At 44.7% G+C, this 21,746-nt stretch overlaps 1 protein-coding gene across 1 annotated transcript in view; it reads right to left on the bottom strand.

The window, feature by feature from the left end:
• The window catches only part of ptch1 (patched 1), a 50,482-nt gene extending 29,046 nt beyond the window's left edge, over positions 1 to 21,436 (bottom strand). Inside the window, 7 exon segments of the mRNA XM_018675292.2 lie at positions 1,651 to 1,772; positions 1,868 to 2,066; positions 3,633 to 3,724; positions 3,893 to 3,962; positions 4,417 to 4,606; positions 18,984 to 19,176; positions 20,861 to 21,436. Of these exon segments, the coding sequence (XP_018530808.1) occupies positions 1,651 to 1,772; positions 1,868 to 2,066; positions 3,633 to 3,724; positions 3,893 to 3,962; positions 4,417 to 4,606; positions 18,984 to 19,176; positions 20,861 to 21,031 (1,037 nt within the window). The 5' untranslated portion in view covers positions 21,032 to 21,436.
• Positions 21,437 to 21,746: the final 310 nt, after the last annotated feature.

The raw sequence follows: 21,746 nt of genomic DNA, 5'->3' as shown, positions 1-21,746 counted from the left end.
TCATTTACAAAGCTATAAAACATAAAAAGTATTAATCCTCACTTCAGGTTTGTAAGTGATTTATATTATCAACACTGTTGGTCATGTATTTTCTGTTTACCTAGACATGTTGATCTTACATTTCCCTACTCACTGACCTGCTATTACAATCATCATCAATAGCATAATGATAACTGCAACCTCATACTCTCATTTCACCTTCTTAACATCTGGTCATGTACCTAGCAGGTAAGCTGAGCTAGCATTGCTGCTAATATTCCTAGCACTGATCCCTATAGAAATGTATAGTACAAGCCAGTGTTCTCCTCATGGATGGTTACAGCACTGAGCCAAGATTCATTAAAAATGTACACCCAGATGTTTTTTAATGGGAAAGGCACAAAGGATTTATATTCTTTTTTAAATATTGACCGAATCTGATAGTGACAGAGGAAGTACCAGATTCCATAAAGTGGGCATCCGATCCCAATCTGCGAGGTTCCTGATCATGTTTGGACAAATTTTCGAAGGGCCATGGTATCTAGTGTAATGAGGAATGCACAGTCTTAGAGTACATATTAGGAAGGTAATTGAGCAATACAACGAGACATTAACAAATGACTGGACTAGAGTGCAACTTAAGAACAGCAGTCGAGTCAGTCTATGTGTTTTAAAATTTTATGAACGGAGCAGACATTAGCTAGTCGTTCTCTTTATGAATGTGATCTCTGTAATATGGTGATAATCACAGTAATGGTGGCAGTTAGTAAACAAGATGTAGAAATTTAGTGCCAGCAGTAACAGCCCAGTGGACAGAGCAGCTAAACCACACATACACACACACAAACAAACACACACAACACACACACACAGAGGCAGGCAGGCACGCACAGACACCCTAATGACCCAACCTTGCCAGGAAAAAACACGACCACAAAACAACGCACCCCACTGTACTCTGTGACCAGTATGTGTGTGTGTGTGTGTGTGTGTGTGTGTGTGTGTGTGTGTGTGTGTGTGCGTGTGTGAGTTTGCCTTTGTGTGTACATGCATGTCCATGCACCATCCAACTGCAGTTTAGCATTAAAATAAGTGGGCCATTACCAAAATGTTGGATAATTTGAGCAGCTTTCCCTTGTTAAAGGAAGCTTCTTATTGCCTAATTAAATGTGTGTATTTTATGTTTTGTATTTACATAAAAATCATGTATAATACAATAATTGACTGAATGTAATGTGTTCTGTTATAGGAGGGCATACAGCTCATTGCACACATAAAACTGCACATATTATATATCCTTAGGTATACCACATAATCTATAAGCTTTGTCTTGGTGCTTGTGCTGGAATTAAGATCATGTACTTCAAATCGCTGTATATTTGGACAAACTAGCCAGGCAATAGATCACTCTGTGCACATGTGTGAGTGTGTGTATGAGTGGGCAGTGTCCAAGCAGAGCAGCCAGAGCTGAGCAGGAACAGCTGGAGCTCTAAGATTTCACTGGAATCTGCTAATGACTGCAAGATTTACAGCACACGGCGCACACGCACGCATGCATGCGCCGTTTCGGAGAGCATAAAAGAACAAAAAACACACTCTTTCCAGAATAAGCGCTGCAGTGATCACAGCAGTGTTTATGAGGGTGTGTATGTGTAAGTGTGGGTAAGTTACCTGAGCAGGGGTCCACTGCCGTTCTTGGTGGTCCCTCCTACGATCAGTTCCTCCTGCCAGTGCATGTACTTCCTGGACAGACCATGGCAACCGCCACTCAGGGCCCGCGCCACATCGAATGGCTGGTGTGATAAAAGTAAAATGCGATAAACCTATACATTTTGCATACCTAAGCAGGTATTTTGAGCCAAAAGCTGGAGCCTACATGTGTGCCCACCTTAGTTGAGTTCTTATTGGGTGCGGTGAGGGGACAGTCGGGGTCGGAAGGGTTCAGACAGGGTCTATCCATGTAGCCGTGTCCGACGTCTGCCTTTTCCAACATGTCCTCGAAGGCTTCCACGGGGAAATTGGCCCTTCGCAAGTCCTCAAGGAATTCCTTAGGGTCAAAATTGGTCCACTGCAGAGGGTCTTTACCTCTGCAAAGTTAAAAGTAAACCATAACTTAAACTGTGCTTATTTTAGTCCAAGGATTTGGACTAGCAAGTTTATTGGTACTTTTAGCCATCATTCCTGCCAAAGTGAACTCATAACTTATTGCTCAAGCTGTCCACTGTAAACATCTATCACAAATTACAGCTGGTTCAACTTTGACCTACCAAACTAACCTATGTATTATTACTAACATTTTGATTGTGCTCACTTTCAGTTTTACCTCTAAATAGTGATTTAGGTAATCTGGCTTACTGATGACGTATTTACTACCTGTCTGGTTGAGTGCTTGTGATTCTTAACCAGTTGGACCTAAACTGTGAAAATAAACTGGAAGTTTCCTTTAAAAGCAAACACACTAGATAAACAGCTTAACTGAATCTAATTAACAGATGAATCTTCAGTACAGTATGTGCTGTGTTTGTTGTTCATAGACAAGTACAATTCCTTTGCCGATTCCAGATATTGTTAGGTCTGCAGGACACTTGTTTTATTAGACACTCCAGTTGATAACAGAATTGTCCAAACAGTCCTGTATCTGAGAGCAGAAAATAATCTATTTCTTGCAAGGTGGCAAAAAGCAGAGACTGATTCCCATCGTGCAATGGCACAGTACTGAATTCCTGCTCCAAACCATTCCTCGTCCCTCTATGCTCTCTATGCCTCACACATTCCAATTCTCTGAATCTCTCTCTCTCTGTCATTCAGACTACATTGTATGTGCTTAACCAGGCTTGGGTTATTATTCCCAGCCTCCCAACCAGAACATAGTAAAAACCTTATTTACCATCAGAGACCAATGGCCAACGCACACACATTCACACACTCTGATGACAGAGACTCAAGCTGATACACATTCACACACTGACAAAACACACGTATGCACTGGTGGCAGTGGCGCACACTATGTGCATGCACATACACATGCAGAGGTAAAGGTCTGCTGAGTATTACTGTAGCAGCAGGCCATTAGCAACAGAAGGGCCAGACAATGGTGTGAGGCCCAGGGCTGGAGAGAAACTATCGCCAGCGATACGCATGCCAGCAACCACTACAATAGAGCCTTCAGAGGGGACGAGTCCAGGACACACACACACACACACACACACACACGTACACACACACTCTTGTTCCTCTGTGGTGTCTCTTTGGATGGGTTGAGCGTGTTTGGGCAGCCTCTACTAAAGGGGTAAAAACAAGATCTACAGATCCAGATCTCCTCCTCCTCTCTCCGTCTTGAAAACAATCTGAACACACTGATACTGTTACCATATACACTCACTTCCATAACCAGCACTCATGAGCTCAGCGTTCAAGATCTTATTGTCCCCACACATCATTTTAATCAGTTTGCCAACAGGCCTCATGATGAGGAAAGTCATCTATGTGCCTAATTAGGATTTTTTTTTTAAAAAGCAATTCATCATTTGACTTGATGTTGCCTGTGAGAGACTGGTCAATCTAATGATATGCTGTGTTGGCATGTTGTGATTGTGCTGACACATCATAAAAAACAGATTCTGCCTACTAAAAAAGGAGTTTTGCGTACTTACGGGAGATAGACCATTCCAGACTGGAGCTTGGCTCCTTCCCAGAAACAGTCCAAGGGGGTGATGATGAGGCAGGGATGTAGCTTTTCTATGATCTAATTGGATAAACACATGTGCACACATACACATACACACACACACACGCATACGGTAAAAGAGACACAAATTGACAGCAGGAAGTGGATATGGGAAAACCCAGCAGATACAAAATAGACAGAAAAATACAAAAATTTAAAAGGCATATTCAACCTTTTGCATCTTACCTGATCCATATAATGAGTTTCTGTGACTAATTCTCCTGATTTGTAGCATAAGTGTTCTAATTTCCATTGTCTGAAAAGGAAAACAAAGGAGTTTCTGTTTAGCTTTTGTCATGCCCATATAACACCCAGAGCCCCTCAGGCTAGTTTGATTAAAGAATGATAATAAATGGTTATAAATCTTCTGTCATGAGGTACTACTAGCCAAAACATGCCTGAATACAGATATAGAGTTTATACATCTGTATATACTGTATACATGAACAAAGATGACATGAACAAAATATTAGATAGCTGATTATACAGTGGAATGTAATTAGATCAAACCACAAGTACAACTCAAATATGACCACAGTTGTCTCTTTTGCCCAATGTAAATAGAAAATTAACATTATAAGCTTCACACATTCATTGCAGGCTTCTATTTGATTTGCAAATTTGCAATTTTGATTGAACTGATTTGAACTGTCCAGAACCAGAAAATGTGCTGCTTAAATACAGCCAGACAACAGTTGAAGCCACTTCACCTGTTATAAAGGTAAACATGAACTCTGCTGGCTCGGATAGCTGAATCCAGGTGCTGCAGGAGTGCCTCCACTGTTAGTACGTTGGCTCCCTCCTCCCGCGGCGTCTGGATCATCAGCTGAGGGTTAAACATGGCCTCCTCGCCTATCTTTTGTCGCGTGTACTTCAGTTCCTGGTTTACACGCCCACCAACTGGACAAAGAGGAGCAAATGTGTTAAAACTCACATGTCTGAACCCTCTGTGCAAATATCTAAACATACTCTTGTTGCATGTAAATGTTATTCAGCACATTTAAGGCTCATCATTTTATTTTGTTCATTTTTAGCATAGGTGCCCATGCACCTAAAAGTTGTGTTTCCACTACAAGAAGGAAGTGATTACCACAGTTTGCAGCATGTTTGATTTAAATACTTAACTTTTAGTTTAGCTCATCTGACAAAAAGAGAGACAGAGCTGATGGACACACATATCAACTTATTTCCACTGTGGTCCTTGATGTAAAGATAGCATTGATACATGCATATGGATGGTCTAGGCAACATCATATTACCATCAAATCCAAAGAACAAATACAAATATTAACCTTTCTAAACTAAATGTCTAATATATTTTTTTAATTATTAAAAATAATGAGCCCTAAACACAGTATACTGCAGGTACAAATATCTTTTCAACACTTACAGAAGGTAAGCTGTACCACTCACACACACACACACACACATACACACAGGCAGCATCATGTGCTAAAACAGCTGTGACTCAAGCAGTGATCCTCTGTTCTTCCTGCAAAGCAAAACCCAAATCACCCTGGCCACGGCATTATCAGACTTGTATCTCACACAAAAGCACTTTGCTTACAGTGAGCTTGTACCAGTGCAATGCCAAACATCCTAACTCCTTTGAATCCAGAGGAGTAACATCACTCCCAACAAATCCACATTTTGCACAGTGTTTCTACTCAAATTTGCTAACAAGTCAGCAGCGCCACACCACATTGACTGCATATGTGTGTGACAGTCTGTGTGTGTGTCTTTGATAATGAAAGAGAGAGGCTCTCCTCCAGGCTTTGCTCCCAGTATCGTGGTGGGACTAAGCCCTGTGCGTGCGCTCTGAGCTCTCAGCTAGCCCAAGCCCTACAAAAGCAGCCTTTCAGGCCCTTTAGCTGCCCTGCTCCACCCTAGGACAGCCAAGGCAAGTCTGGCAAAGTCTGTCTCAGAAACACGCACACACTCACACAACAACAAATGCAAGCAATTGCAGTCATGCAAGCACGGGCAAATCAAACGAATGAATAACAAAAAAGTAGCTAAAGCTATAAAAAAAGTATGTTTTTTTGCATGCTTCACAGTCAATTCAGCCTGAGATTGTTGCCTGCATGTGCATCTCTCAGTTTAGTGTGTCTGTGTCTGATTAACAAGCAGAGGATTTGACCTCTTCCATCAGCAGTGACTGAACGCTCAGTGAAAGCTCAGGGCAATTTACAGTCCTCTTGTTCACTCACACACACACACACACACCACACACACACACAGAACATGAAAAATGCCCAGTGAGAGAGCCAACTGTGTGAAAAATCTGAAACATTTTATTATGCCTTAATCCAATTTAACAATTCCGTTCGATCCATGCAACAGCAGGCATATATTGAATATTTTCAGCCCATTGTAATGGCATTAAAGTCGAACATAAGCATGCCTGTTCTGCTGGGCTGGACCACCCAGTCAGACCAATGGAACAGGGAGGGAGGGGGCCATGTCTTGGGGCATTAGGAAAACACACTTGATTTCTTTTTTTCTGGACCCAAACAGCATTCCCATCTGATCCTGTCTGAAGGCATGTTTATAATACTCATCATTAATAGCAGGCCTAGGCTAACTGAAGCGACATGCTTTCCACTGCTAGGCCAGCTACACATCTACGTTACACCAGCCCTCCCTTCAAAAGAGCATGCATGGAACTGATTTAGATCCGATGCACGCTGACAGTGCACTAACAACTCGACTTGTCTGGTACACTAAACGCTCAAAGGCGAAAGCTAGCCCCGAGGCTTAGTTTAATTGCGATGCCAAGAGGAAAAATGGGAACACAGGTACGGAGAAAGAGGTGCATCCATTTTCAGTACATGTGTGAGGAGATGAAGAAAGGTGTGATTGAAAAAAGATGGGAGGGTCGCGTTTTGAAAGAACTCACTGTCTGTTCTGAATACTCTCCAAGTTGTGGACTGCCACCCAAAGACCTTGAGTTTGCAGCAAGCAGCAAGGAATGGGACAAGTCAAAGGAATGCACTGGCTCTCCTACAGGAAACAGCACATTACGGCCTCAGGCTTAGAGAATTCCACACTTCACGAGGTTACAGCGTTTTGGGGTCAACACTCACACAGCCTCAGGGTGAAATTAACACCCCAGCTGGACCAAGAAAATATGCGCAAGTGTAGGTGTGCGCGCACTGGTGTAAATGCGAGCGTGTGCGCATCAGTGTGTGTGTACACACAGCTGTGTTTCTTCAAATGACACATATTCCCATATTCCTTCTCCTAAGAAAACTGGCTGACCCCAACATGTGTTGATATCTTGAAGGTGTCCTGCTCCAGGCTCAGCTGCTGTGACCTAAAACAAAGTGTCACTGGCTTTAAAATACTTCCCATACCAGCTCCATTTCTAGCTCGGTCAGTCACCCTCTCTTCCTTAATCTATCGGTCCTGCATCACTCAACAAATTCACTTTGATGGTTGATTGTTGGTTATTCATTCAGACTATGCCCATCTGATGTTTCCAGAGCTCTAAGTGAGGCCTTAAATGTGCTCAGCTGCTCTGATCAACAGCCAAAAAAAAAAAAAAGACTTGAATTTGAACTCCAGGTTGGACAAAACAAAACAAGGAGTTTGAATATGTCAATTTGGACTGTGGGTACTTCAGAGCCAGAATTTATTGTTATTTTCTGATGTATTATAGACCAAACAATTGATGAGAGAAGCATGGCTTAATCAATAACGGAAATGTGTGTTATATGAAGCCCTAAATCAATTAATTGATTTTGATTGATCATATCAACACTACCTTGCCTAGCGATCTCGGTCATCTCATCCATACAATTCTGAGGAGTTAATGTGCACTGTCACCTGTGTATGTGTGTTATTTCTATATAAGTGTGTTACAACGCCTGTGAGAAGAGAAGAGAAGAGAAGAGAAGAGAAGAGAAGAGAAGAGAAGAGAAGAGAAGAGAAGAGAAGCTGGCCTATGTGTGTCAATGTGTTGGAGCCCTCAGTGTGGGTATTCAGCGTGTTGCATAACATTAACCCCTGGTCCCCCCTATTCTCAAAGTAGGGGAATGGGGGGCGGGTGGGGACGAAGGGAGAGAAAGTAGGTTTCTAAGGAACTGACATCATCCGCTCCCCCACCCAAACCACCCTCCCACCCCCGCTCCCTCCATTCAATTCTGAACCCCCACCCCCCACCCCCTTCCTTTTTATACTCTCATTTTCTCTCTCTTTGCTCTATTCAGCTCTACTCCGTGATTGGCCAGATCATGATGGCAATCAGCCCGGCCCCTCTGTAAAAGCCACGCCACACCACCCCACCCCACCCCACCCCCCTCTTCCCCGCGCCAACTTTCTCTCCTTTCCATGCAACACACAACAACAGCAGAGCCCCACCCCCCTGCACATCTCTTGCGCCTGACAACGGAAGCATCTCGCACTTTCAAGGAAAACACGCAGCCACCAGCGGCAAACAACTCTTACAACCCTCGAGTGTGCTGCTGGTATGAAAACACACACATACACACCTTGCTCGTACTATACATACAAACATCACACCTCCGACTGACAGTAAGAGGCAGAACAATCTCTGCCTTTGCAGATATACTGACAAACAATTCCATAGCTAATATTTCTTTCTTTAGTATCTCTCTCTTTTCAGCAGACCTAGAATCAGTTTGAAGGCCCTGTGATTTTTACCACTATTAACAGAGGTCTGATATAATATCTGACCTTCTTACAAGAAGCTTAAGAGATCATTTATGTATCTGCGGGAGCTCATGTGTGCATACATCAATATACTGTACATACGTGCGTGTGGCTAAACACATCTTTGTGTGTGTATATGTGTGTGCCTGTGTGTGTGTGTGCAGAGAAAGGATTAGCTGGATTAGGCCCCCTCTCAGCAGGGACCTCCTGTGGTGAGGAGGAAGCCCCCCCCCCCAAAAAAAAACCAGGTCATCTCTCTGCCACCAAGTCTTACAGCGACCTCCCATACCCTGCGTCCCCTATACCGCGAGAGGACCAAAGAGCACCTACAACAAGGGTGCGATCTGGAAAACCGTTGCCAAAATCTGCCTTAAACTACCTCTGAAAAGATGTTTTAACAAAGTCAAAATGTGAAAAACACATGGGGTTTTTTGTTGTTGCTTGTTTGTTTTTTTGCATGCAGGACACACATTATAGACGAGAATTTTGTCAGATTTATACAACAGGATGGATTAAAAGGAATAGGGGATGTGACACCTGTTACATGAGATGTCACTTGTCTGAAAAATCTACATATGCTGCATTGTTGCATGACTGTTTTCAGATAAGGTAGTCGTTAATGTACAAATGTCATCATCTTCTTGTACAGTATAAGCTGAAATAAAGGATTTCATATGGAAAATCAGACACAGATGAAGTTTCACGACAAATGTACAGAGGGAAAATGACAGACACATTTGCTTTATTATAAATCCAAGTTGCATGACTCTCTCTGTCACACATATATATATCACGTATATTCAAACAGGAGATTCAATATCGAGGAAAGCTTAAGGAACAGCTGCTTGTACTAGGACTAATTTTCAACTTGATTTAGAAATGAAAGAAGAACTCATAGGAGATATACTGTAGATGCATCAAACGTCTCTCGTCTGATCTTGCAAGGGCTCTAGCCGTCCAGGTAGTCCCCCACCTCACATCAGCACCATCTCCTTCCTGTTCCATCTCCTTCTCAGCTGCCACTGCCAATCACCTGACAGAGCTTTGATCACTGAGAAGAACCCACCTGTTGCCTCTCTCCTCCATTGTTCATCTGCTTTCTACCTTCTACCATCTGCCGCCACCCTGTGCCTGTCCCTCCCTCCGTCTTTGTTTCATGGATTTTCCTGCCAAGTAAATATCTGCTGCTTCATATTATCGCTGCCACATCTTGATAGACCCATTCAAAAACTCTGGGTAAATGTCAACAATTCTCTTGACACGGGGCATTGCATAAGGTAATGAGAACTGATTATACTGTGAAGATGTGATGTGTATATCAATTCTAACTATGATCCAAAACAGCGAGGTAACAAAATTCAGTGTGCCACAGTTTCCTGTCAAAGTAAAAACTTTTGAAAGGAACAATCAGACTAAATTGTTTACAGGATCTGTCTTATGACTTGGTTTTATTTAATCATTGAGTATCATGAGCAGGCTTTTCTGGAATCAGGATAATATCTCAAGCCTTTTATCGTATGCTGGACTGCATTAGTAGAACAGCAAATCCGGGACTTCATCATCAACATCCACTTTTCTTTTCCTCCTCTACCAGAACCACAAAAGCCTTGCAAAATCCTGCAACAACGAGTTAGTCAGCTTGTCCTTTGGCATATCCAACCTGATTCCACCTTATTCTCTTTTGTGTATAAAGGTGACTTGCATTCTCTTTCTGTTGTAGCAGTAGTAGCAAGAGCTCCACTCAACAGTAACAGTTGAAGTCGTCATGGTAGCAGCATGCACATCAGTATACAGTACATTGCAGTAATAGTAGTTTTGAATGTGGGTTCTGCAATGCAGGTGTGGCACACAGCCACAAATATGTGATGAAAGGCCTCACTGAGGGCCAAGACCCTATCTGACCCACGGTGAGCCCCCTTCGCTCTCTCCCTCTCTCTCCCCTTTGCTCTCTCTTTCCCTCTCTCCTTTCAGCGTTAAAATAGGAGGGGTTCTGCCACATGGAGGAAGGGTAAAACAGGCAGGTAGATAGTGGGTGACTGTGGAGGAAAGGCGGGGGTGGGGGTGACAGAAAAGGAAAAGAGAGCGAAAGAAAATGACAAGAAATGGAGAGTGGAAGTGCTCTGACGTGCAGCTGTAGCTGGTTGTCTCCTCATGCAGCCCCACACCCCCGAGCACCGCCGACCCCTGACACAAATGTGACACCCCAGCTGCCCCCCCCACCCCAACACCCCACCCAACCCCACACCCCCTTGCTCTCCTCGAACCTCACACCAATACCACCAACCCCTCACTCCCCTCAACTCCGGCATTACCATATGTATGGCTCCCCTCGCCCCTGATTATGCTAATCACCTGTCCAGCCCCTGCAGCCCCTAAAATGGGTGTATTTAGCAGTCGGCTGGCTCCCAATGCAGCTTCCCCTGGGCCCGAGGTGTACATTCACACACTCCTCAATGGGCAGATTCTTCCACGTTGCTGCCTTCATTCAGGTCCCACTCTACCCTCCCAACCCCCTATCCCCTTAAAAAAAATCCTATTCAATGCCAATGGCTTCACAGAGCAATGGAAAGAGTAGTAGGGGAAGAAAATGCTGACAGAAAGTCTGTGTTTGTTGCATGTGTGCAGTGGTTGTGGATTAATTATGAATACCCAAGGTGTCGAGCAAATGATGTATTAATTATAATAGCGACCTGTGCAAGACTTGATGCTATTGTCATTGTAAGTGATATGAAAGTGTTAGAAAATCTCCAGAGTTAGAAGATCCTTGTTTTGTTAAGCAAAATAAGGGACATTAAAAAATAATTAGAAAAAACAAGAATCTTTCTGCAGCTCTTCCACCAACTCCAGCTGTGTTGGGGGAAAATAAATCTCATCCTATATGTCCTGTCAGTGCCTGTCGAATTCAAGCCAGGTGAGCCTTTCCCCCTGCTGTATTTACTGCCCTGTGATTGGCCCGCAGCCCAGCCATAACAGACCGTGACATGAGCCTGAGTAGCCAATCTCGACCAGCCATCTTTCTGTCATTTCCTGGAAAGATGTCCCATGATTTCAGGTATGCCAGAATCACACATTCCAAAGCGTGGAATAGAATACACAGAGACAGAGAGAGCGTGAATGGAGGAAAGCCAGAGTTACAAAAATAAATTGGATGTCTTTTGAAGGTACTTCCTTCGTGCATGGAATTTTTTTTATCTGTGTACTCATAATTGTAGGCTCTCCAGGGCTGGGTATAATTTGACAATTATCAGTATCAGTGCCAATACCAAGACTTTACTTTTTCCAATACTTAGCCTGAGGATTATACACATGTCTGAAGACTTTTTTCATTCAGCAAAATACTTAAAACTCCTACATGAATCAGTGTTAAAGCCTGCATAAAAAGGTTTTTGGCCACTTGGGGGCATTGTAGTAAGTTGTAAACACAACATTTACATGTTATCACCTCATAAAGTTAATATGTCTAATATGTTAGCAAACAGCTACCTATTTACACTGGAGGCTGACCTGTAAGAAGGTATTCAGACCAAAATTGGGGGGTGGGTGGGTGGGTTGCTTCAAGTACCAGTGAGACATGAAATACGATCCACAAAATCCAGTTTGAGTAACAGATGAGTGGATTTTAAGGTTTCTCAGATACCGAAACACTGCACAACGGTTTATGACACTATTAGACAAGATTAAATGTTAAAAGTAATGTGGAATTGCACATTATGTCGTGCCTTGCTTGACGACCCTGTGCTTGTTCACAAGAATCCCCTAAATTGAGTTGCTATGTTGCCGCACAGGCAACACAGCAACTCATGAGGAATATCTGTTTCTTGATGGATGCTGCACTATGTTCACTAGCTATTCACTAACTTTGTCTACCTGCTGTTTGGTGCTGGACAGGTAGCATACAGTGGTTTTTAATCAGAACTTGATTGCTGAAAAAACCTGCCTATTCCAGCCAAAAACGACGCTGATGAGAACAGTCAGAATAACCCAACAAGAGTAAAGCTGCAGGGTGAAAAACACAAAACAGTGAAGGAAAAAAAAGACACTAAAATGGATTGGACCTTTCAAAACTATATCTGACTTAACACTAGACAAAGGTGTAAAATGTCTAAACAGAAATTCAGGGAGACAATGCCAGAAAAAAAGTGACACACATCAAGCCTCGCTGCCCTTATTAACACAACAGCCTGTGGCGTCAGGTCACAAGTGTTTCCCTTGTCCTAATGCTTCAACTAGACTTCCTAGACTATTTCACTCTGAGGCATACTGACTCAATCTGAAGCTCCAAACCTCTCAATCATTTGCGAGAGGAAATGTTTTATATCTCTGTATCTTTATGCCTTGCGTGTTCATGTGTGGTACTGCTGAAATTGCTGTTACTGCCAAATTCTATGACGTTGTGCTGTAGGAATTGCAATGAACTATACTGCTACGTACGTAACCCATGTGTGCCAGAGGGGCTTAAAAAATTCCAAAAACACACACACACACACACACAGGGAGTTTGGAGATGTTTATAGTATGTTCACATGAAAAATTCGCTGTGCTACAGTCTGAGAAGCATCAATCCACACCCCAATCTCTCTCCTGGTGTACGGTAGGCACTGCAGCCAAAACACAAACACACTACCGCTACTATACTCCTGCTTCTTCCCTTGCTCCGTCTCCCCCCTTTAACACACACACATACTCTCTCTCTCCCTCCGCTGTTTTGTACTTTCTCCACCCCTCTGGCAGTCAGCGCTGTGAGGGAGGGAAGAGAGGAAAGGGGAAGAGGGAGGGAGGGAGGGATTGGAGGAGAGGGGAAGGGAGGGAAGGAGGGAGGCCAGACCACCCTGCTCTCATGGCAGGGCTGAGTGTTTACATTGCCGTGGCTCACTCTGTAATACATCTGGCATTCTGAGGCCACTCTCTCCAGCCAGGGACGGGGGAGTGGTGGTGGAGGGGAGGGGGGGTGGGGGGCGGGGGGGGGGTGGGGGGGGTGCTCGGGTAAAGAGAGAGACCTTTCTGGCAGAGGGGAAAAGAGAGGAATAGAAGAGAGAGAGTGAGAGAACGAGGTAGGAGAGGGGGAGGGTAATTCTCTCCACAGTCTCCTGTGGTTGGTCATTCGCAGGGCTCTGGTTTTTGAATAAGAGCGCCTGAAAGAATGCAAAATGTAAACAGAGAGCTTGGAGGCATCTCAGGATGTCGTTTGTGAATGGGAGCGCGTTCGGCCCCGAGAGTGCGCACACACACACACACGGACACACACAGCACAGTTAACGAGCAAATTTTGAAAAAGTTATTTCACATTTACGTTTGCCAGGTAGAGCTAATATACACAAAACTGCTTTCAAATGAGGGAGAGCTAGCTTGAGAAAACAGCGCTGCAAGTCTGTGTACAGTACCAGAGGCGCAATGTTTCCCTACACTAAATCCCTCACCAGCTAGCCTGCACTTTTCATCAACTCATAAAGTTTAACACAACACGCTGGAATGTTATTCCTTCTACAGAGGTTTAATCCTGTTTGTAGTGAACTGATAAACACAAACTTAATTGAGTCCAGTTTGGAAAAATGTTTTTTAAAAAGTGTGCAAGTTGTGAGTGTGCATGCTCGCATCTGTGTGTGACTGACTGCAACTGTATGAAAGATAGATGGGTCTATGTAGCGTATTCTGTCCAAACGAGGAAAAAATACTGGGTGTGGGCGCATTTGTGTGTTTGATTGCTTGCGGCTGCTGAATGAAAGCGGTCAGAGATAGAGCAGGAGGGAGATAGTGAGAGGAAAAGCAGAGAAAAGGAAAGAAAACAGATGAAAAAAGAGGAGAAAATAGCAAAGAGAGGCCCCATCAAAATAGCCTGCCATGCCAGCCCTGGTCAACCACCTACTCATTCACAAAACCAAAACTCTAGAGACTCTCTGCATGTGCATGTGTGTGTGTGTGTGTGCGCGTGCATGCGTGCCCATGCATGTATCAGTGCTCCCATACACATCAAAAGCTGGATAATTCAATCATGCAAACCACAATCCCCTTTAGTGGAGACACCACATTCGGGCCCCCCCCCCCCTCCTCTTCTTCCTCCTCATCTTCGTCCACAAGAAAGGATGTCAAGACTTCTTCCGCATGCACTTAACATTATACCGCTCCCTTCTCCACTGCCATTACCAGCAAAACAACAAAACAACCACCAACTCTGTCAACTCAGCTCTTAATCACACTAGATACAAAACAGACTTGCAAGACAGGGAGGGAGTTGCTTTAGAAGAAAAAAAAACCTATCAGACTGGATTCTGAAACCTTAAATCAGGCTAAGGATGCACACAAACACTGTAACTGTTACCATATTGATATCAGGAATAAGCTGAAGGCAGTCGCTTTTCGGTCAGGAGGGTGATAAATCATGAACATACAGGGGGTATGTGTTTGAATTTGCATCTTCTTTGTTGTGTCATTCCTCAACATAAATTGTGTCATTAAAGCAGCAATGATGACTTGCACTAGTGTTTTATTTTAGTTAGAGTTATTATACAGTAATTCAGAGATTAAAGCAAAAAAAAAAAGATCAGATTCACTGCCCTCTGCTGGAGGACAGATGTGGAAAGATACAACATTAAAATCATAAAATGAAACATTGATGCAGAAGAACAATGCATACTCCTCTAACAACATCTGGCTCGTGAGATGCACCCATACAGGCAACGCACAAACATGCAATATGTGCATGCACACACGCACACACAAGCGCATACAGGATGCAAACAAGGGCTGGTGACAACTGCGACTTCTGCTGAATTTCTTCCAACCTCCCCTCCTCCTCCCCTCTGCTGTGAGTCTTCACTCTGCACCCAGGCCACAGGGTGAGTATCAGGTGAGGTTTTAAATAGCGGGGGCCTCCACGAGATGACCTCAAGGTTCCCAGGGGTCTACCCCCGTGGCCCCTGGCCTCTACACTTATGCCCCCCAAGAAAGCTCTCTGGGACCGGGGGCCTCCCCTCAAGTCTGCAGCCTTGAGACTACAATCCGTAGCCCTGTGCCCCAGTCCTGGCCATAAATCTGGGGACCATAAAGTGAATTCAACTTGAATCACTCACACTGATCTCTGTGCAGCTCAACTAAAGTCCATGTGCAATGAAAACAAAAGACATCCTCTACGTGTTACAAGCCTCATCCTCTTTTTAGCCTGTGCTGAAGCTACAGGAGCAGCCCAGATTACAGCATGGCTCAAACTCATCTGCTTCACCCCCAGCTTCAACTTCAACCCCTGCCCAGAACTCAAGCTTCAAAAGCCCCACATCCAAATGTTCTCCTCCCTGTACCCTCTCCCCCATCAACACCAGTCCCATAACTACACGGCCCCTCTCTCAGCATAGAAACAGGGCGAAAGAGCGAGAGTCCGTCCTACAGGAAGGCTAATGTTTACGTGATACTGTTTTAATTAGAGGCAGGCGGTGCTGCTATTTTCTTTACAATTTGGCCTGTGTTTGCCTTAACCCAGAATGCCAAGGGATGGCTCCATTTTCCATTTGTGGCCAGGAGGAACTCTAAAGGGGTCTTATTCCTCTTTTCTGCATCTCCGCTGCCCGAACATGGCTTATAGTTAATCATCGCAAGATCATCTAGAATCATCTACAATTTGAAATCGAGGATGTATCTGAAGTCGAGCGCAGGCCAACCAGCATGTATTCCAATGCGGAGGAAAGCACGCAGGTGGGCAGTCGAGCCACATTTTCTGTGTGGAGAGAGCAAGATAGGAGTCCACAATACTACAACTTCCTGTTTCAGCTAATAATTTCCTGTGAGCCCCTCAGTGGGCACAAACATAAGCATTTATCTGCAGTGTGGATGCAATCTGCCCTAAATACATGCCACTATCATTATCATGTGGTCTTGGTAGGGGGAAAAAGACTTTAAATATTGCTATCGCTCCCTAAATGTTTAGCAAAACACAAACCCTGATACATCCTCAGAGGTTAGACACATTCGCCTTTTTGTGCAGGCGCGCATCTCACTCCCAATTGGTCTCTGTCGCTTTGTCTAATAAACAGAACTTCCTGTGTCTGAGTGTTTATAAACAGTGCTGAGTGAGCACTGTGTGAGAAGAGACAATCCCTGCGAAAGCTGCGGCACGTGATCGTGTGTAGAATAAACACACTGGCCAGCTCCGGTACGCAGTTAATGGTGGTCCACCCTAGACCCCAGCGTCTAGAGCAGGTGACGACAGACACGAAATGAGATCACAAACGTAAGAATGCAGCTCCAGTCAATTGTGAAGGAACTGAGAGATCTAATATGAGATGGGTGTATTGTGTGTGTGTGTGTGTGTGTGTGTGTGTGTGTGTGTGTGCGTCCACGGGCCACACAGCTTCCAGGCGGGGTCGTCCACGGGTCGCCTGCGGAGGGCAGTTCCAAATGAAACATAAACAGCCGCTCTGTCCTCTCCTCCTCTCTCCTCTTTTTCCTCTCGGACGACGGGCCAGTCCCCCAGCACGGCCCAGCACAGCGTTCCACGGTCCAGGCAGAACTAATCTATCCCTCAGCTGTGCAGTCTAATCTAAACAAACAGATCTCTCCCTACCAACATCTGGAACCCCTCACATACGGGGACCTAGGAAACCACCGCAGCCCAGTCTCTTTGTCAGCGTCTGTGTGTGTGTGCGTACGAGGAGGTCTCTAGGTATCAGTATGAGCCAGTGTGAGTGGTGCAGTAGGTGTCTACCAGAGGTCGCTAGACTTGGTTCAACTGTCTGTCAGGTTCAACACAGAGCTGACATCTTCTGGTAAGTAAATAGTGAAGGCCTGAAAGGAGGTCTGAGCAAAAGCAACTAATCGTTACATTCATTGATTGATCCATGGATTATTGGGTGGAACATGGATATCCATGAATGTATCAAACTTAGTATCCATGGAAACTTAAACAATTACTGCAGCAGAATGTGCTCCACTGCTGTCCTTCTGTGTGCTCAGAATCCTCCAAATAATAGGTTTGCCAAATTATAGCTACACTACACTACTTCCAGAAAAGCTTCCAGAAGAGCAATAGTGTGACATGGAAGAGTAAATAAAGAGAAATGTTATCCGCAAATTACCAGAGCCCAAAGTTATGGCCTTATTTCCAGTTTCTTGTTTTGTTTTGCTGTCAAAAGGTCAAAATATATCCCATTTATAATGATATGAAGGTGAGGTTTTTTCTAGCAAGCGTTTGATTATTTTATTTGATAAATGATGATTCATTATCAAAATAGTCGGCAGTTGCTTCCCTGTCAGCTGATCTCTTGACCCACAATGTCAGTCTGAAGCAGCTTAGTAGTGAAGGATGCTCTGTCGAGACTGTGCTGCCATTCATTTTAATGCGGTGCCCCTCACTGTAATGCACATGACCACGGGCTGACATGTGAAAAGGGTGCGAAAACAGTGTGTCCCTCTCACTACAATCAGGAGCCCTGTACCGAGGAGGCTCCCCTCTGCTTAAAACTGCTGCTAAGTGCGCCTGAGCCACAGATTGGAAGAACACGCTGTCTGTCAGACCCCTGTAGCAGCACGCAAGGAGAGAGCAGCCAACCCAGGGAGGAGGTGGGCTGTTTGATCTGTACAGGAATCAGTCTGCTATAATGTTTGATCTCATGAGCTATATGCTTTTACTATTTGAAGGAGGATAGTTAAAATTAGGAGAAAATAGTAATGGCAACCACACAAACAACAGCTATGCATCAACACTATTTCATTTTATGTCTTTTTTTATATATAACCAAAAAATAATTATTATTCAATTTCTCAGCAGCAAAATCTGCTCCTCCATTCATGACTCCCACAGCACACTCCTAGCCCTAAGTGCAGGAATGCGGATCAAAGGAGAGGAAAAAAGAACAGCCCCTTCCCCTTACACCCCCCCACACCACCCCCCACCCTTCCAAGCACCACCCATAAGCGCACGGTTCCCCTTTTTCCTTTAAAAAAAATCCATTCTTCATAAGTTGTTTGCTAAAAAGACGACGACAACCAAAAAAAAGATATTAAAAAAACAAGTGAGTGGCCCCGTCCACTCCACAAACACGAGTTCCTGTCCTCACTCCACTTTTTCCCTGCAGCCGGAGACAAATCTTTTTGGAAAGTTGAGAGCTGTCCAAAACGGGACCACACACAGTCTCTGAGCATTCAACTGCTGGGGGCAGGCAGACACACACTTACACACACTCACACACTCTCACAAAATGGCGGCTTTGACAAAAATCTCCTCTACCCCAAAAGCTGCTTATGAACTCAATTACAACCTTACTTCTGAGTGCATTTACAGTCACCTCTTGCACGCCTTGTGTGTGCATATAACATGATTTGAGAAGCTGTTGTATGTATGTTGGGATGAATAAAATGATTTGCAAATTTCACTTGGCCACTTGCCAACAATAAACAATAAACAATCCCCCTGGCTTGTTTAGCAGCACCCACCAACCCCTGTCTTCTTCCAATCTAAACCATTCCTATGCCCTCCCCAACAAATTCTATAGCTTGAAAAGCATTGAAATAAAGAGTCCAAGCATCTTACATTCAAACACACATGCACACACAGACACCAGAAAAACAGATGAACAGTTTAAGTCATCAAAAACAGACAATAATGAATCAGTCTTACCTTCCACCCAGAGTTTCTCCACGTCTGTCTCCAAATTAGCTGCCCTTAAGCCCACAGCGAAAGCTCCGAAAATCATGAGGCCCACAACCAAAAACTTTCCGCAGTTCTTTTGTATGTAACAGCCCAGCCTAAATAAAAGTCTCTGGAACTTCGCTCTCAGCCATAGAGGTGCCTTCCTCCCAGTCGCCCTCCCCTACAATAAGACAAGAGTGTTGATGTTACTGTCAATTAAACCACAAGACACTGTACTTACTTGGACAGGTGAATCTGCAGGGTTTAAGAGAAAAGGTTCAATGTCACACAGGCAAAGAAATGATTAGGACAGGTGGTCCCAAATATCTTGATAACAACAGTGGGCCCCTATTTGTCTCAAAAAGCCTCATCTGAGGGGACTAGTTGTTATGATTCACTGCGCAACTGCAAAGGTTTCTATAATGAGGGCTTCAAGGGAAATGGGAGCTGTGATCAAAATAATGAAACACAATCACTGTCTCACTCCCTTAACCTTTAGCGACTGAAATATACACATCAGCCCGGGGACTGCCTGGAAAGCACTGGAAAGACTCCTCGGAGCGAGAGCCCCAGGTTCTGTCATATCAGTAACATGTATAAACTGTAACCTTAGCAGGATACATGTATAAAAAGGCAGATATCTTCATCCCCTGCAGGTCACCTACAACACAGCCTAGTCCATTTCTGTCACCTCACTGTTGCAGTGGTGAGTTACAAAGATGCTGTTACTACACACACGTGCACACACACACACACACACACAAAGCATGACAGTACAGGTTTGTGTTGCTCTGCTCCTGCAGCTGGACCTCCAGAGTGGATGGAGGTAAATAACAGGAGATAGCTGTCAAGGCACAATTACACAGTAGGTGGCCTTCTGATAATAAGCCTCCCCTGTGTCTCTATTTCACCAGAGATATCCTGATGAAAACACGCTCTTAAAATCCTGCTTTGGATGCATAACATTCCTGTAAAATAGCACAGCATAGTCTGCTGAAAAACACCATTAAGCGTAATGAAGGCTGTGCTCACCACTCTGCAGTATAAGTCATGTATTTTGGGAGTAGTGTAATCTGTCATTGAAGAAGACTACATCAACACCTACGCTCAACCCACTCATCAAACCATGATATTAAAAAAGGGTAAAAAAAAAAAAATGTAAAAAGCCCCACAAACACCACCACCACCACCATCACACTCAACAACTCCACTCCCCCGTCCAGCAGCAGCAGCAGCCCGTGTGTTCCGGCCTGCACGGGGAGTGGAAGGAGCCATCACAGGGGGACTCACAATATTTGTGAACGGAAGAGGGCAACCACATGGATCCCCCCCACCACCACCACCACCATCCCTCCACCCCTCCCTCTTCTCTTTACGCGAGTTTAGACACCTTACTGTCATAGAAACTTTTATCTCAGTCACTTAAAACTTCTTTTTTTAAAACGTAGCTCGTGTGGAGAGAAACGTCAGGTTGGATCGTTATGAAACAGTCAGTGGGGTAGTGTTGACTGTGTGAGTGAGAGCTGCGTGTTTTTGCCCTGTCTGAGACCGTTATAGGTTGGGGATGTTGTAGTAGGAACTGTATCGAGTTGGTTGTGTGTGTATGTGTGTGTGTGTGTGTGTGATCTTGTTTCGCATCCTTAAAACAGAAGCCGGCTGCTCAGGGAAGAGTCTGATAAAGGAAATCAAACACAACAACTTTCGGGGTTCACTACAACCTTGCCTTACCCCTGCGTCCCCCTGCCCCAGCCCCGTCCCGTTACCTAGCAGCGAACTGGACATAGTTTGGCCACTTTTTTTCTCGGGCGACTACAATGAAACCAAGAGCATAAAGCTGTTCCCCGGTTAGGATGAGAGATAAGCACCTCGGATATTTGCTCCAAAGCAAAGCTCGCATCGCAGTAACTCGGCCGCTGCAAATACTCCAAATCCAGCGGTGTGTTGCGGGCATAGTTCCCCCTGTTCCTCCGCGTTACTCTCGGCCGATCGGGGTCTCTGTTTTCCTGCTCGGAGGGCGCATTAGCAGCCGAGGCCATGTTGCGGGGACTGCGAGAAGGTTACCGTTTCCCACTTTATAGTATTTCCCCGAAAGCGTGCAGCGATATCCCAAGGCAACAGAGTTTCACTCTCGGAGATCTCACACCCGTGAAGTAGGACTTCATACTCCTGTTGGAGACGGCGAGTCAAAGTCTGCGCCTTCCATCCCAACATTTCGCGATCCGGAGGTCTCCACCGCTTTCACCGCACTCACCGTGTCTCTTCAAAAAAAGTACGTTTCTCTCAAAAGGCGAGGCGCGCAAAGTGATTCCCATACACGAGTCGTCGGGTAAGAAACCTCGATGGTTGTAGCATTCTGGTGAGATCTATGTGGTCTTCCCCTGGGCCGCGCGTCACGGCCAACTCTGAGATTCAATAGAAGAGGAGAAAAGACCTCTCTCCATTTGGAGGCAGAGGAGGAGGAGGGGTGAAAAGGGAAAAAAAAGACTCGAGATCCCGCCTCTGGGGCTGTCAGATCGCAGGACTTTCTTGCATCTGATTGGTTCCAGAAGGGCAAAAATTACTCAGCAAACACGACTATTATTAGCTGCTTAGCAACAGCTCACTAAAGTAGAGAGACCACCCAGGCAGAGAGACCTCATGTGTGCATCTCCAACTTCAGGGGAGGCTCGCTGAGAGCCAAACCAGCTCGGTGCGTTCGGTGTTCTGGAGTGTGGTGTGTGTGTGTGTGTGTGTGTTCACGTTAGTGCCCTG

Source organism: Lates calcarifer, linkage group LG13, assembly GCF_001640805.2.
Source record: "Lates calcarifer isolate ASB-BC8 linkage group LG13, TLL_Latcal_v3, whole genome shotgun sequence".
NCBI lineage: Eukaryota > Metazoa > Chordata > Actinopteri > Centropomidae > Lates > Lates calcarifer.
Note: the sequence above shows the minus strand (reverse complement) of the source record. Positions and strands in the feature narration are given on the sequence as shown.